This window comes from Hyla sarda, chromosome 3 (genome assembly GCF_029499605.1).
Source record: "Hyla sarda isolate aHylSar1 chromosome 3, aHylSar1.hap1, whole genome shotgun sequence".
Lineage (NCBI taxonomy): Eukaryota > Metazoa > Chordata > Amphibia > Anura > Hylidae > Hyla > Hyla sarda.
Window position 1 is genome coordinate 23,342,607 of NC_079191.1, and position 17,294 is coordinate 23,359,900.

The 17,294-nt window shown below is 46.0% G+C and overlaps 1 protein-coding gene across 6 annotated transcripts in view; it reads left to right on the top strand.

Annotated features, from left to right (window-relative positions):
• TNFRSF21 (TNF receptor superfamily member 21) overlaps positions 1 to 17,294 on the top strand; it is a 145,251-nt gene that overhangs the window by 31,618 nt on the left and 96,339 nt on the right. The window contains exon 1 of one of the 6 annotated variants that reach the window (XM_056563873.1): positions 6,360 to 6,378. The exons of 4 other annotated variants lie outside the window; for them this stretch is intronic. Coding sequence is in view for 1 of the 2 variants with exons in the window: in XM_056563867.1 (XP_056419842.1) it covers positions 12,658 to 12,720 (63 nt within the window). In the remaining variant the exon portion in view is untranslated. Of the gene's footprint in view, positions 1 to 6,359; positions 6,379 to 12,418; positions 12,721 to 17,294 lie in introns of those variants that run through there. One more of the 6 variants, XM_056563867.1, reaches the window with a different exon arrangement.

Sequence of the window (17,294 nt, forward strand, 5' to 3'; positions counted from 1 at the left end):
CCTGGGCGGCACCGCTTGTCCTAGTCAAGAAAAAAGACGGAACCATCCGCTTCTGTGTCAATAGGAAACTGAACAATGTCACACATAAGGACGCTTATACTCTGCCAAAGATCGAGGAGTTGCTCACAGCCCTCGGGTCTGCTGCTTACTTCTCCACCCTGGAGTTAATTAGTGGATATTGGCAAGTGCCCATGGCCATGGAAGACCAGGAGAAGACCGCCTTTGTGACACCCATGGGACTGTTCGAGTTTAAAAGTATGCTGTTTGGACTATGTAATGCCCCTGCTATGTTCCAGTGTTTGATTGAAAATTCAGATGGCCCAGGGATCTTTCCAAGTGTCCTATTGTACCTGGACGATGTCATTGTGTATTCCGAGTCCTACGAGGAGCACCTCAGTCATCTGTCAGACGTCTTCCAAGTCCTGATCAAGCATGGGCTGAAGATCAAGCCGTCAAAGTGTCACCTGCTTAAACCTCAGGTACCCTACCTGGGTCATGTTGTCAGCGGCGAGGGAGTCCAGCCCAATACTGAAATGGTGGAAGTTGTGAACAACTGGCCTACCCCGTGCACGATAAAAGATGCCAGGAGTTCCTTGGGATTTGCCGGCTACTACCGCCACTTCATTCCCCTGTTCACCCAGATTGCAGAACCCTTCACAGCTCTCTTACGGGGTAAGGAGAACTACAATGGAAGACTACCTGTTGAATGGGCCACAGAGCAAGAGACAGCGTTCCGAGCTCTTAAACGTTTGCTAACAGAACCACCAATCCTGGCGTATCCAGACTACAATCAGCCGTTCCGGCTATATACCGATGCCAGTTTCGAAGATCTGGGAGCCGTCCTGTCCCAAGTCCAGGAAAGGACAGGAGCGGGTAGTTGCCTATACTAGTCGTAACTTGCGAGGAGCCGAGAAGAAAGATGCAAACTACATCTCATTCAAATTAGAACTTCTTGCTTTGGTATGGGCCGTGACTGAAAAGTTCAAAGACTACTTGGCTGCCATGCTATTTACTGTCTACACGGATAATAACCCGTTGGCCCACCTGAACACCGCCAAGTTGGGTGCCATCGAACATCGGTGGGCTTCAAGATTAGCCAATAATAGTTTCACCATCAAGTACAGAAGCAGCAAGTCAAATGTCAATGCCGATGTACTGTCTCAGATGATTCTAAGCGAAGAACCCCCTGTTGAAGACGTGCGGGGAGAAGTGGAGATGCCCCCATTATATCAAGGGTTCGTGAATCAAAATGTTGTGACTGCCCTCAGGGACGGCAAACACACGTCCGAATAGGTTCAAGAAGACCTATACACATGGAAGACTCTTCAAGTCAAAAGTAGAGTCATGGGGGATCTGTTGGACTACCTGCTGGCGAAAAAAGGTACCAACCCGTCTATGCCGGGCCCAGTGTGATTATGAGCTGAAATGTCTGTGGCAACAGAGGAAGCGACTGTTTGTGCACAAGGGACTGTTGTACCGACATTCTTTGAATCCAGTCTCTGGTGATCGACTTCATCAGATTCTGGTTCCCCGAAGAGACACATCAATGGTCCTCAACGCATACCATGATCAGTTGGGACACTTTGGAGTCCACAAGACAGAAGCTACTGTCCAGAGCAGATTCTACTGGATCAGAATGCAGAGCGACATTGAGAAATGGTGCAGTGAATGTGCAGTCTGTAACATCACCAAGAATGTGCGCAAAGATACCAGAGCACCCCTCCATCCCATCCAGAGTGAAAGGGCTAACCAGTTGGTCGTGCTAGACCATGTCAAGTTGTCTCCTACCTGGTCCGGGTACACTTATGCTCTCACCATGGTGGATCACTACTCCAAAAGGGGTGTTGTTGTACCCGTTAAATACCCCTCACAGCCAAGACAGCGGCCCAGATGTTCTACTCCAATTGGGTGCAAACCCTTGGGTGTCCGGAGTCTGTCTAACGGACCGTGGAATGGCCTTCGAGGCCAACTCTTCCAAGAACTGTGTCAATTCCATGCCTGCAAGAAACTCCGGACTACTGCTCACCACCCCCAGGGGAACGAGCTCTATGAACGCATCAAACAAGCCTTTATCAACATGTTGCGAGCAGCTTCTGTTTTATGACAAGAAGAGTGTCCCCGAGTGCTGCCTGAACTATTGGAGATTAATAATAACACAGTCCACTGTTCTATGGGGTACACCCCTTTTTATTTGATGATGGGGCGCCATGGACAGCTGCCTAAAGTCCGAACATTTAGGCTCCAAGCCCCGTTCAACAACTCTCCGCAAGCCTCCCTGGAGTGGGTCTCTGACCACCAGAGAAGAATCCAAGAGGCCAAAGAAATTGTCAGCAAGAAGATGGGTGAGGCCCAGCAGAGACAACAGGAAGATTATAACCATCATGCTTCTGCCAAACCACTTCAATCGGGCGCTAAAGTGTGGACGGAGATTCTGACGTGTACGAAGTATAAAAGCTTGGGTATGAGCCACAAGTTGTTCATTGCAACCAAATCAAACTGTATCTAAAAGAAGATTTGCCCGTGCTCCCCACACTTCAGCTGTCAGATCTGCAAGAGAGTACATAATGGGTGAGGGGATTCATCCATCTATGGACCTCCCTATGCTTTCCCCAAGTCAGCCTGCGGTCTTCTGTGTTTCACCAGCCTCGGGGACGGTTCAGCCAACATTGATTTCTACTCCAGCTCCAGTCCTGTCATGGTTGGCTCCAGTTTATACACCAGTTTCCAGAGAGCTAACTCAGTCACCAATCTCTCCAGTACCACAGTCAACAACTCTGGATCCTGCCAATGGACAGAGGTGTCAGCAGAGAGCACTGTGGTCAAGCAGAAAGGAAATTCGAAAAGAAAAGAACTTCCTGTGGATCATAACAGCAGCTGATAAGTACTTGATGGATTAAGATTTTTTTTATAGAAGTAATTTACAAATCTGTTTAACTTTCTGGCACCAGTTGATTTAAAAAATATTTTTTTTCTAGTGGAGTACCCCTTTAAATGTAAAGCTTTGAAACAAGCAACGGATGTGGACCTGCTGTGCTACAAACCGGTTAGGTTTTGGGCCACGCTCCTTGGCGGAGTCCAAGAAACAGGGACAGATTACTATACACAGGATAGGGTTAATCTAATGGTGCTCCTTCACTACGAACATTAAAGGGGTTATCCAGGAAAAAACTTTTTTTTATATATATATATATATATATATATATATATATATATATATATATATATATATATATCAACTGGCTCCAGAAAGTAAAACAGATTATTAAATTACTTCTATTAAAAAAAAATCTTAATCCTTTCAGTAATTATGAGCTGCTGAAGTTGAGTTGTTCTTTTCTGTCTAAGTGCTCTCTGATGACACGTGTCTCGGGAACTGTCCAGAGCAGAAGCAAATCCCCATAGCAAACCTCTTCTACTGTTCAGACAGAAAAGAACAACTCAACTTCAGCAGCTGATAATTATTGGAAGGATTAAGATTTTTTAATAGAAGTCATTTACAAATCTGTTTAACTTTCTGGAGCCAGTTGATATATAAAAAAAAGTTTTTCCCTGGAATACCCCTTTAACATTAACATCAACATTCAGGCACCAGATGCTGGGCAGATCCAATCTAATTAGATAATGTGCAGTACTGACAAGGGGGAATAACAAATGTGCACACTGTGACCCTTTAAATGAGAGGAGGAGGTGGCAGTCGGCCCCTACAGGCAAAACTCCCGACTAGAGATGAGCGAACTTACAGTAAATTTGATTCATCACAAACTTCTCGGCTCGGCAGTTGATGACTTTTCCTGCATAAATTAGTTCAGCTTTCAGGTGCTCCGGTGGCTGGAGACTCTTTCCTAGGACTGTTTCCACCTTTTCCAGCCCACCGGAGCACCTGAAAGCTGAACTAATTTATGCAGGAAAAGTCAACTGCCGAGCCGAGAAGTTCGTGACGAATCGAATTCACTGTAAGTTCGCTCATCTCTACTCCCGACTAAAGAAGGGAGACAGTGCTCCAGCGGGAACCAGACAGTGCAGGTACATGCTATTGGCCCTGGGAGTCGTAGTTTTGCAACAGCTGGAGGTCCATAGTTTGAAGACCACAGCTGTAAAAGGTAACATGAAGTTCACCTACCTTAGAAGGAACCGTTCAGCTGTGCCCTATTGGCGCACTTGCCCTCATTATTGGTGGAAGTTTTACCTCCATAGAGCAGAATGTTAGGCTATGTTCACACGGTGGATACGGCAGAAAAATTTTACTGCAAAATTCCGTTGCAGCAGAGTCCCATTGCGTTCAGTAAGATTCTTCTACTCCGTGCACATAGCGGAAATTCCATGTTGGAAACATCTTCCACGGAAAATCTAATTCCAGCCTCTGCAGGAAGAATCGACATGTCAATGCATCCAATGTAGATAAACCAAAGAATGGAGCACTCACCCGGTGTTGACTTGTAGTACAACTTTTTTATTGTATCACAACATGTTCAAAATAGCGTGTCAGGCGGGGGAGTGGACAGGAACAGGTGGAGTGGGGGGGATGGGCAACGGTCCGTATCGCGCATACATCGCTTCGTCAGGCCCTTGCGCAATACGGATTGTCGCCCATCCCACATATGACCGTCGCCCATCCCAGGAACAGGTGGAGTGGGGGGGGGGGATGGGCAACGGTCCGTATCGCGCATACAGCGCTTCGTCAGGCCCTAAGGGGCCTGACGAAGCACTGTTTGCGCGTTACAGACCGTCGCCCATCCCACACATGTCTGTCGCCCATCCCAGGAACAGGTGGAGTGGGGGGGGGGGGGATAAGCGACGGTCCGTATCACGCATGCAGCGCTTCATCAGGCCCTTGCGCGATACGGATTGTCGCCCATCTCACATATGACCGTCGCCCAGTCCAGGAACAGGTGGAGTGGGGGGGCGGGGGTGGGATAAGCCACGGTCCGTATCGCACATACAGCGCTTCGTCAGGACCTGAGGGGCCTGACGAAGCGCTGTTTGCGCGATACGGACCGTCGCCCATCCCACATGACCGTCGCCTATCCCAGGAACAGGTGGAGTGGGGGGGGGGTTGGATGCGTGACGGTCCGAGTTGCGCATACAGCGCTTCGTCAGCACTCCACCTGTTCCTGTCTGCTCCCCCGCCTGACACGCTATTTTGAACATGTTGTGATACAATAAAGAAGTTGTACTACACATCAATAGCGGGTGAGTGCTCCATTCTTTGGTTTATCTACATCGGATGCATCTTCTATCTTACATGTGAGCACCGGAATGGTCTATAAACCAGAGGAATATAGCTGCTTACCTATTTGTGAAGTAACAGTGCCGGGTATATCCACATGAGGACTGACATGTCAATACTTTCTGCGGAATCCACTTACAAATGCATTGCCATCTATGGGGACGGAATTTCCACCGTGTGAACGTAGCCTCATAGCATATTCTAGCGATGTGATCCTATCATATTGTAAAACATCTATTGACCAAATGCCTGTTCATATCAACGTCGACCACAAGGGGGCACTAGTATATAAGTATAAAGTATCAAGACCTCAGATAACACCGCGGCTGCAAGAGAAATCAGGCGTTGCGATTCTGACACTATTTGTATTGGAAATCCCTGAAATGTAATTGTAGTAACCAAGTCGGCCCGGATGTCTGTGTCTCCCAAACTAATATAGTTAATTGATTAGAATTTTTTATTTTTATTTTTTTTGCAATTTTTTGCTATATGCTGTTTTAATCGAGAGCTTTGCTTGCTGTCAGTGAATGGGAGAATTCTGTCCAGATCTACTACTTTAAACCCCTTCCCCCTGACAAGCTGTTGGGCCTTAAAGGGGTACTCCAGTGAAAAACATTTTTTTTCAAATCAACTTGTACCAGAAAGTTTAACAGATTTGTAAATTACTTATATTTAAAAATCTTAATCCTTCCAGTACTTATCCGCTGATGTATGCTTCACAGGAAGTTGTGTAGTTCTTTTCTGCCTGACCACAGTGCTCTCTACTGCCATCTCTGTCCATGTCAGGAATTGTCTAGAGCAGAAGGGGTTTGTTCTGGGGATTTGCTCCTACTCTGGACAGTTCCTGACATGGACAGAGGTGTCAGCCGAGAGCACTGTGGTCAGGCAGAAAAGAACTACGCAACTTCCTCTGGAGCATACAGCAGCTGATAAGTCCTGGAAGGATGAAGATTTTTATATAAAAGTCATTCACAAATCTGTTTAACTTTTTGACACCAGTTGATTTAATGGACAAGTTTTTATTTATTTATTTGTTTTTCCATTGGTGCCTACCGAGTGCGGTAACCGGCGTTACCGCCCGCTGCGGATCTAGCTGCACTATGCACTTTGTACAGTATCACGAATAAAAAGCAACATACAGCAGAAGCTTGGTGAGTGCCATCCTTACTTTTCTCTTGGAATCATAGCCATACAAGGGCTTGTTTTTTGCTGGACAAGTTGTACTTTTTAAGGGTACATTCACACAGGCAGATTACCTGCAGAATTTCCGCAGTGTATGTGCTGCGGAAAATCCGCAGCAGATCATCTGCTTCCATTGAATTCAATAGGTTCGAAGGAAAATCTGCAAAACTGCCTCTATTGCGGATTTTCTAAGGACCCATCGAAGTCAATGGTAGCAAAATCCGCTGCGGATTTTCCGCAGCAAATACGCTGCGGAAAGTCTGCAGGTAATCCGCCCGTGTGAACGTACCCTAAGGCTGGGTTTCCACACAGGTTTTTTTTCTGGCATTTTTTTGGAATCCTGCCACTGCAGTTCTTGAGCCATAGTCAGAAGTCTATTCAAAAGGAATGGGACATATACAGACGGTGAAAATAACATTACAGCTTCATTCTGTGGGTCAGTACGATTACCGCCATACCAGATTTAGATAGGATTTATTTTTTTAAACCATATTGTTATAATAGAAACATAAAAATATTAATGATGATGATGATAACAATAATTAGTGCCGCAACAAGAATTAGTGCTGTAACTTTTTTATTTTTTACTTTAAGGAGATATGTTAGGGCTTCATTTTTATACAGGAAAATTATTATTATTATTTTTTTTTTTATCTGTACCATTTTGGTATATGTATGATGGAAGAATAAATAAATAAATAAATAAATAAGTAAATAAATATAAATATATATATATATATAAAAAAAAAATATATATATATATATATATATATATATATATATATATTACTCCACAATGTTACTCAGGTCTTGTTGTGCCGCACTACTCTGTGTTCCGCACATCTGCTACTCCAGGCCATTCAGGCCCTCAGCCTATAGAGCAGTGTTTCCCAACCAGGGTGCCTTCAGCTGTTGCAAAACTACAACTCCCAGCATGCCCGGACAGCCGTTGGCTGTCCGGGCATGCTGGAAGTTGTAGTTCTGCAACAGCTGGAGCCACTCTGGTTGGGAAACACTGCTATAGAGGTTCCTATAATGGAAGAGCCCAAGCCTTCTCTCCGTCTCTGACCACCGCAGGTTCTCCAGGCACCTCACGCGGTTCTACCGCACACACTTTCCTACTGGAACCAAAACACTACAATAAATAGATTCTCTCTAGCCGTCTACCACTATGGAGAAGGAGCATTTTATCACCACAATGCCCATGAATACATCAGTGTCGGACACTACCATATCTGCTGCCAAGCCACAGTCGTGCCAGAGCATGGCGGTATCGCAGTACAGTGATCCCTCAACTTACAATGGCCTCAACATACAATAGTTTTAAACATACAATGGTCTTTTCTGGAACAATGTAACTAGAAACCTCAATATACAATGCACAGACAGTCCAGATCTGTGAAACATGTCAATGGCTGAAAGAACTGACCAATCAGAATGGGCATTCACTGGTAAATCACCTGTATTACTGAAGCGTATGCACTGACTGATGTCTAGTAGCACCCCCAACAGTACAGGGAGGTATTACATGTTCTGTACTCTTTACTTGTATTACTGAAGTGCATGCACTGACTGCTGTCTGGTAGCACCCCCTACAGTACAGGGAGGTATTACATGTTCTGTACTACTCTTTACCTGTATTACTGAAGTGTATGCACTGACTGGTGTCTGGTAGCGCCCCCTACAGTACAGGGAGGTATTACATGTTCTGTACTCTTTACCTGTATTACTGAAGTGCATGCACTGACTGCTGTCTGGTAGCACCCCCTACAGTACAGGGAGGTATTACATGTTCTGTACTACTCTTTACCTGTATTACTGAAGTGCATGCACTGACTGGTATCTGGTAGCGCCCCCTACAGTACAGGGAGGTATTACATGTTCTGTACTCTTTACCTGTATTACTGAAGTGCATGCACTGACTGGTATCTGGTAGCGCCCCCTACAGTACAGGGAGGTATTACATGTTCTGTACTCTTTACCTGTATTACTGAAGTGCATGCACTGACTGGTGTCTGGTAGCACCCCCTACAGTACAGGGAGGTATTACATGTTCTGTACTCTTTACCTGTATTACTGAAGTGCATGCACTGACTGGTGTCTGGTAGCGCCCCCTACAGTACAGGGAGGTATTACATGTTCTGTACTCTTTACCTGTATTACTGAAGTGCATGCACTGACTGGTGTCTGGTAGCACCCCCTACAGTACAGGGAGGTATTACATGTTCTGTACTCTTTACCTGTACCAGGGTTACCTGCTCCTTTGGACATCAGGTGAGGGCGGCTCCATATTACTTTTTTAGGACACTGTGTGTACTGTATAGGACCCTGAAGAAGCTCTTGTCCTCTACATAGACAGTGATTACAGCTCCCAGCAGATCTTTATTACTTTTATATGTAAGGATTTGCTTTATCTTTATTAGATATCTACTTATTTTTCTTTTAAAGGGGTACTCCGGTGGAAAACTTATTTTTTAATCAACTGGTGCCAGAAAGTTAAAAAGATTTGTAAATTACTTCAATTAAAAAAATCTTAATCCTTCCAGTACTTATTAGCTGCTGAATACTAGAGAGGAAATTATTTTCTTTTTGGAACACAGAGCTCTCTGCTGACCTCATGACCACAGTGCTCTCTGCTGACATCTCTGTCCATTTTAAGAACTGTCCAGAGTAGGAGAAAATCCCCACAGAAAACATATGCTGCTCTGGACAGTTCCTAAAATGGACAGCAGAGGTCAGCAGAGAGCACTGTGGGCATGATGTCAGCAGAGAGCACTGTGTTCCAAAAAAGAAAACCATTTCCTCTGTAGTATTCAGCAGCTAATAAGTACTGGAAAGATTAAGATTTTCTAATAGAAGTAATTTACAAATCTGTTTAACTTTCTGGCATCAGTTGAATAAAAAAAAAAAAAGTTTTCCACCGGAGTACCCCTTTAATCCTCACTTTCTCCTATTTTTGGATGACATTTTGGGGCTTCAGAACCAATTACCAGGTTTCCATAGAGTTATGGTCTCAACATACAATGGTTTCAACATACAATGGTCGTCCTGGAACCAATTAATATTGTAACTTGAGGGAGCACTGTATATGGCAAACCATCATCCATTGGTACTCAAGGTGCACAGTGTATTAGGAATGTCAAAAACATTGTATACATCACATGACATATCATCCTGACAACAAAATGCCCCAAAGGGCACGTATCAACACTAAAAGGGAGGAATAACACTAACCCCCCCCCCCTCATGGAATAACACTAACCCCCCCCCCTCACGGAATAACACTAACCCCCCCCCCTCATGGAATAACACTAACCCCCCCCCCCTCATGGAATAACACTAACCCCCCCCCCTCATGGAATAACACTAACCCCCCCTCACGGAATACCACTAACCCCCCCCCCCCTCATGGAATAACACTAACCCCCCCCCCCCCTCAAGGAATAACACTAACCCCCCCCTCACGGAATACCACTAACCCCCCCCCCTCATGGAATAACACTAACCCCCCCCCCCTCACGGAATAACACTAACCCCCCCCCCCTCATGGAATAACACTACCCCCCCCCCTCACGAAATAACACTAACCCCCCCCCTCATGGAATAACACTAACCCCCCTCCCCCTCACGGAATAACACTAACCCCCCCCCCCCCCTCATGGAATAACACTAACCCCCCCTCCCCTCACGGAATAACACTAACCCCCCCCCCCTCATGGAATAACACTAACCCCCCTCCCCTCACGGAATAACACTAACCCCCCCCCCCTCATGGAATAACACTAACCCCCCCCCCTCACGGAATAACACTAACCCCCCCCCCCTCATGGAATAACACTAACCCCCCCCCTCATGGAATAACACTAACCCCCCCTCACGGAATACCACTAACCCCCCCCCCCCCCCTCATGGAATAACACTAACCCCCCCCCTCACGGAATAACACTAACCCCCCCCCCCTCATGGAATAACACTAACCCCCCCCCCCCCCCCCTCATGGAATAACACTAACCCCCCCTCACGGAATAACACTAACCCCCCCCCCCTCATGGAATAACACTAAACCCCCCCCCCCCTCATGGAATAACACTAACCCCCCCTCACGGAATAACACTAACCCCCCCCCCTCATGGAATAACACTAACCCCCCCCCCCCTCATGGAATAACACTAACCCCCCCTCACGGAATACCACTAACCTCCCCCCCCCCCTCACGGAATAACACTAACCCCTCCCCCCTCACGGAATTACACCCCCCTCACAGTTTGCGGCACTGTGTAGTGTGGTTACTAGCGACTGAAGTATTATTTGCCCGACATGTGGCGTTGTTATTTGGGCACCATACTGTAAAGTAAAGGGGTAGGTTGTTTGTAGTCTGTATGACAGGACGCCATATTGTAGGAGGGGAACCATCATGAACTGTATTATCACAAAGACGTCTCAAGCAACAGGTCACCGTAGCGGCGCTTATGACCTCCAGGCCTTCTTCATTGTCTGGGTTGTCAAGCCGAATGTATACGGAGCATCAAATATAGGTAACACCCACTGAAACCTGAACGAGTATGGCTTCCGAGGAGACAGTAATGCCACAAGTATAATGGAACCTATTAACAAAGAGAAAAGAGTAGGCCCAAGGAAGTGCCTAGTGCATTACCCTAGGTAGCGAATAATACCCCCCATGGAGTGGGGACAAGTAGGGGGTCTAATAGATGGCGGCTCACCTGGAGCGTATATTATATACGCATGTAACCTCAATCTGAGGTAATGATGATGAAGGAATCCGTGCAGGCCTGCAGGTCTCAGGATAGGTCCAGAGGGAGATCCTGTAGGTGAACTTGTTAGTAGAAAAAAGTGACCTTTTACCAGGCGCTCGGGGATCCAAAGAGATCTCACACCCAAGTCATGGAAGTGAATATAAGTTCAAGCTTTATTGATACACAACAACAACGCGTTTCGGGGTTAGCATACCCCTTCTTCAGATTGTCAACCTGAAGAAGGGGTATGCTAACCCCGAAACACGTTGTTGTGTACCAATAAAGCTTGAACTTATATTCACTTCCATGACTTGGGTGTGAGATCTCTTTGGATCCCCGAGCGCCTGGTAAAAGGTCACTTTTACCAAACATATGTGTTTGCGTAAATTTCCGAACTATTAAAATAACATTTTAATTAAACCGCACGGTCAATGGTGTAAACATAAAAAAAACATACCAGAGGCCAGAATAGCTGATTTTTGGTAATGTATATAGCAGAAAAATAATAAAAAGCAATCAAAAAGTCCCACCAAAACAAAAATGATAAAAACTTCAGATCATGGCGTTAAAAATGTATACGGGGAAAGTAAAAGAATTATAGGGTCAGAAGAGGACAATGTTATGTTCATACAAAGAATTATCATTGTTTAAAGGACGTAAAATAAAACAAAACCTGTATAAATTGGGTATCGGTGTAATCGTACGGACCGACAGAATAAAGATAACGTGTCCATTTTATCATAAAGCGCACTGCGAAGATTTCACATAGATTTCGTGGTAAAATGATTGATGTTATTAATAATTATTATTATTGTACAATTAGTGGCGCAAAAAAGTCTTCAAGAGTCTGAAAGAGATATGAGAAGGTGAGGAGGAGGATGTGAAAACGTAAAAATGAGTCATGAAGGGGTTAAAGGGGGGAGGGTGATGATGTAGAGTCCCGGTAAGGCTGCCGTCCTTCTCCTTACAGAGCTGATGAGTCGGTGCAGTGTAACATCACCGGGCGCTGAGCTCATCACATCCTGGAGTCACCTGGGCAGCGGCTGTGGGCGGGGCCGGCGACAGGTTCATTGTGACGTCACGGTGGGCCGAGCGAGCGCTTGTTGCATTGTTCAGCGGCGGTGGGCGGGGCCGTGGTTATTGTGCAGTGACGGTGGGCGGGGCTATATTCATTGTGCAGTGGCGGTGGGCGGGGCTATATTCATTGTGCAGTCACAGTGGGCGGGGTCGATCTCATTGTGACGTCGTGGTGGGCGGGGCGCGCTGTCTTCTCCCGGCTGTCTGTCACCCTGGCTCAGTCCTCTGCTGCCCGTAGAGCCGGTGAGAAGCAGCTCTGGATCAGCGATGGCCGCCGGTCTATGTGCCATTCAACCCCGAGTACCCGCCCGCTGCCAGCCTGCCCTGCCGGAGCCCTGGCGCTACGGTCCCCAGCCAGGATACTGCTGAGACCCGCACGGAGCATGAGCTAATCCCCCGACCGGGACTGGAGCGGCCATGGGGGAGAGGAAGGGGCGCAGCGCCCGGACATCTGCTGCTGCTGGCATCGTCCTGCTGGCGGTGAGTACCCGGCTCCTCCATTGTGTGCCAGGGCCGGCTCTGCCCACACTGCGGCCGCAGCATCTTCATCATGGGGGAACCGAGGACGGAGATGCTGCAGAACTTCTTCACAGCCATGTGTTCAGGGTATTATAAAGGAGGAACGTGATTCAATGTCTTATGGGAATCTAAGAGGTTCTGCAGCAGGGTATGGGAATCAAAGAGGTTCCGCAGCAGGGTATAGGAATCTAAGAGGTTCCGCAGCAGGGTATAGGAATCTAAGAGGTTCTGCAGCAGGGTATGGGAATCAAAGAGGTTCTGCAGCAGTGTATAGGAATCAAAGAGGTTCCGCAGCAGGGTATAGGAATCTAAGAGGTTCTGCAGCAGGGTATGGGAATCAAAGAGGTTCCGCAGCAGGGTATAGGAATCTAAGAGGTTCCGCAGTAGTGTATAGGAATCTAAGAGGTTCTGCAGCAGGGTATGGGAATCTAAGAGGTTCCGCAGCAGGGTATGGGAATCTAAGAGGTTCTGCAGCAGGGTATGGGAATCTAAGAGGTTCCGCAGCAGGGTATAGGAATCTAAGAGGTTCCGCAGTAGTGTATAGGAATCTAAGAGGTTCTGAAGCAGTGCATTGGAATCTAAGAGGTTCCGAAGCAGGGTATGGGAATCTAAGAGGTTCTGCAGCAGGGTATGGGAATCTAAGAGGTTCTGCAGCAGGGTATGGGAATCTAAGAGGTTCCGCAGCAGTGTGGAGGAATCTAAGAGGTTCCGCAGCAGTGTGGAGGAATCTAAGAGGTTCCGCAGCAGTGTGGAGGAATCTAAGAGGTTCCGCAGCAGTGTGGAGGAATCTAAGAGGTTCCGCAGCAGTGTGGAGGAATCTAAGAGGTTCCGCAGCAGTGTGGAGGAATCTAAGAGGTTCCGCAGCAGTGTGGAGGAATCTAAGAGGTTCCGCAGCAGTGTGGAGGAATCTAAGAGGTTCCGCAGCAGTGTGGAGGAATCTAAGAGGTTCCGCAGCAGTGTGTAGGAATCTAAGAGGTTCCGCAGCAGTGTGGAGGAATCTAAGAGGTTCCGCAGCAGTGTATGGGAATTCTTAGATATGCATTAGTGTATTGGAAATGAGGTTAGAGGTGCTACAACAATGTATAGAAACGACAAGAGGTTCTGCAGTAAAAAGTGGGGATGCTATAAGGTTTTGTAATCATGTATGTGATTGAAAGAGGTTCTGCAGCAGTGCAGGGGAATTAAAAGAGGTTCTGCAGCAGTTTATAGGGATCCAAGAGGTTCTACACCAGTGTATGAGAATTAAAAGAGGTTCTGCAGCATCTTGTGTTTAGTTTTCAGTGATTATGGTAAATGACCAGCTTTCTTGAAAATAATGCTTTTCTAAGAGGTTCTGCAGCAGTGTATGGTAATTCCAAGAGGTTCTGCAGCATCTTGTGTCTTAGGTTTTCTGTGATTGTGATAAATGACCAGCACTTTTGGAATTCTGTATATCTGAAGATGTTCTGCAGCAGTGTATGCCAATTCTAAGATAAGTGGCAGTGTATATAAATGGTTATGGGACAAGGTTTAAGAATTGCACCAGTTTATGTCAGGACTGGACAAATGTATTAATAATCCGGGAGCCAGGATGCCGCACGTCACATGACATCACTACACAACATGGTGACATCATATGATCAGGCATTACTGTCCCCTCATCTCCCCCCGGTGTCACAGTCATTACTGTCCCCTCATCTCCCCCCGGTGTCACTGTCATTACTGTCCCCTCATCTCCCCCCGGTGTCACTGTCATTACTGTCCCCTCATCTCCCCCCGGTGTCACTGTCATTACTGTCCCCTCATCTCCCCCCGGTGTCACTGGCATTACTGTCCCCTCATCTTCCCCCGGTGTCACTGTCATTACTGTCCCCTCATCTCCCCCCGGTGTCACTGTCATTACTGTCCCCTCATCTTCCCCCGGTGTCACTGTCATTACTGTCCCCTCATCTCCCCCCGGTGTCACTGTCATTACTGTCCCCTCATCTCCCCCCGGTGTCACTGTCATTACTGTCCCCTCATCTCCCCCCGGTGTCACTGTCATTACTGTCCCCTCATCTCCCCCCGGTGTCACTGGCATTACTGTCCCCTCATCTTCCCCCGGTGTCACTGTCATTACTGTCCCCTCATCTCCCCCCGGTGTCACTGGCATTACTGTCCCCTCATCTCCCCCATGTGTCACACTAGCCGTTCGGTAACAAACTCTGTATCCTGTGCCCAAGATAATATGTGATACAGTCCTAACCCCTGTATGTGAGGAAGGGGATATAGGGGTCATTATTTCAGAATCATTCTCATGGGTGTATAGAGAGAGGTATTAGCAGTAGAGAGGGAAGTTCCCATTGATCAAGATAGGGATAGGCATAAGGATATCCTTCATATAAGATAGGGATAGGCATAAGGCTATCCTTCATATAAGATAGGGATAGGCAGAAGACTATCCTTCATATAAGATAGAGATAGGCATGAGGCTATCCTTCATATAAGATAGGGATAGGTATAAGGCTATTCTTCATATAAGATAGGGATAGGCATAAGGCTATTCTTCATATAAGATAGTGATAGGTATAAAGCTATCCTTCATATAAGATAGGGATAGGCATAAGGCTATCCTTCATATAAGATAGGGATAAGCATAATGCTATCCTTCATATAAGATAGGCATAAGGCTATCCTTCATATAAGATAGGGACAGGCATAAGGCTATCCTTCATATAAGATAGGGACAGGCATAAGGCTATCCTTCATATAAGATAGGGATAGGTATTAGCATATCATTCATATAAGATAGGGACAGGCATAAGGCTATTCTTCATATAAGATAGTGATAGGTATAAGGCTATCCTTCATATAAGATAGGGATAGGCATAAGGCTATCCTTCATATAAGATAGGCATAAGGCTATCCTTCATATAAGATAGGGACAGGCATAAGGCTATCCTTCATATAAGATAGGGACAGGCATAAGGCTATCCTTCATATAAGATAGGGACAGGCATAAGGCTATCCTTCATATAAGATAGAGATAGGCATAAGGCTATTCTTCATATAAGATAGGGACAGGCATAAGGCTATCCTTCATATAAGATAGGGACAGGCATAAGGCTATCCTTCATATAAGATAGGGACAGGCATAAGGCTATCCTTCATATAAGATAGGGACAGGCATAAGGCTATCCTTGATATAAGATAGGGACAGGCATAAGGCTATCCTTGATATAAGATAGGGACAGGCATAAGGCTATCCTTGATATAAGATAGGGACAGGCATAAGGCTATCCTTGATATAAGATAGGGACAGGCATAAGGCTATCCTTCATATAAGATAGGGACAGGCATAAGGCTATCCTTCATATAAGATAGGGATAAGCATAAGGCTATCCTTCATATAAGATAGGGATAAGCATAAGGCTATCCTTCAAATAAGATAGGGATAGGCATAAGGCTATCCTTCATATAAGATAGGGACAGGCATAAGGCTATCCTTCATATAAGATAGGGACAGGCATAAGGCTATCCTTCATATAAGATAGGGATAGGTATAAGGCTATCCTTCATATAAGATAGAGATAGGCATAAGGCTATCCTTCATATAAGATAGGGACAGGCATAAGGCTATCCTTCATATAAGATAGGGACAGGGACTAGTGATATTATTTACAATATTGGGCAGCCTAGATGGGCTGACTGGTTCTGCTGACACCGTGGTATTCTCTGGGTGTATCCTGACGCTGCTCGGGTCACATCCCTGGGTCGCCCTGCCAGTAACCAATGCGCAGTGACCCGGTGAGTATGTCTGATGGGTGTAGGGTCACCCACAATATCCCCTTGTTTATACAGTCGGATCAGTGTAATATGGAGGGCAGAGGGGGCAGTGACCCATGGGGGCTCCAAGAAGCAGAGGTTGTTCTCTCAGTGAGACACCTCTTGTCTGTTTTTGGCAAATTCTTAATTAACCCCTGCTGTGCCTGTGATCTGATACTCTGTAGCCAGGGAGTTGTATAGGTCATTATGTAAAACACTGATGGCTACAGCTCTGGAGTATAATACAGGATATAACTCAGGATCAGTACAGGATAAGTAATGTAATGTATGTACACAGTGACCTCACCAGCAGAATAGTGAGTGCAGCTCTGGAGTATATTACAGGATATAACTCAGGATCAGTACAGGATAAGTAATGTAATGTATGTACACAGTGACCTCACCAGCAGAATAGTGAGTGCAGCTCTGGAGTATAAAACAGGATATAACTCAGGATCAGGACAGGATAAGTAATGTAATGTATGTACACAGTGACCTCACCAGCAGAATAGTGAGTACAGCTCTGGAGTATAATACAGGATATAACTCAGGATCAGTACAGGATAAGTAATGTAATGTATGTACATAGTGACCTCACCAGCAGAATAGTGAGTACAGCTCTGGAGTATAATACAGGATATAACTCAGGATCAGTACAGGATAAGTAATGTAATATATGTACACAGTGACCTCACCAGCAGAATAGTGAGTACAGCTCTGGAGTATAATACAGGATATAACTCAGGATCAGT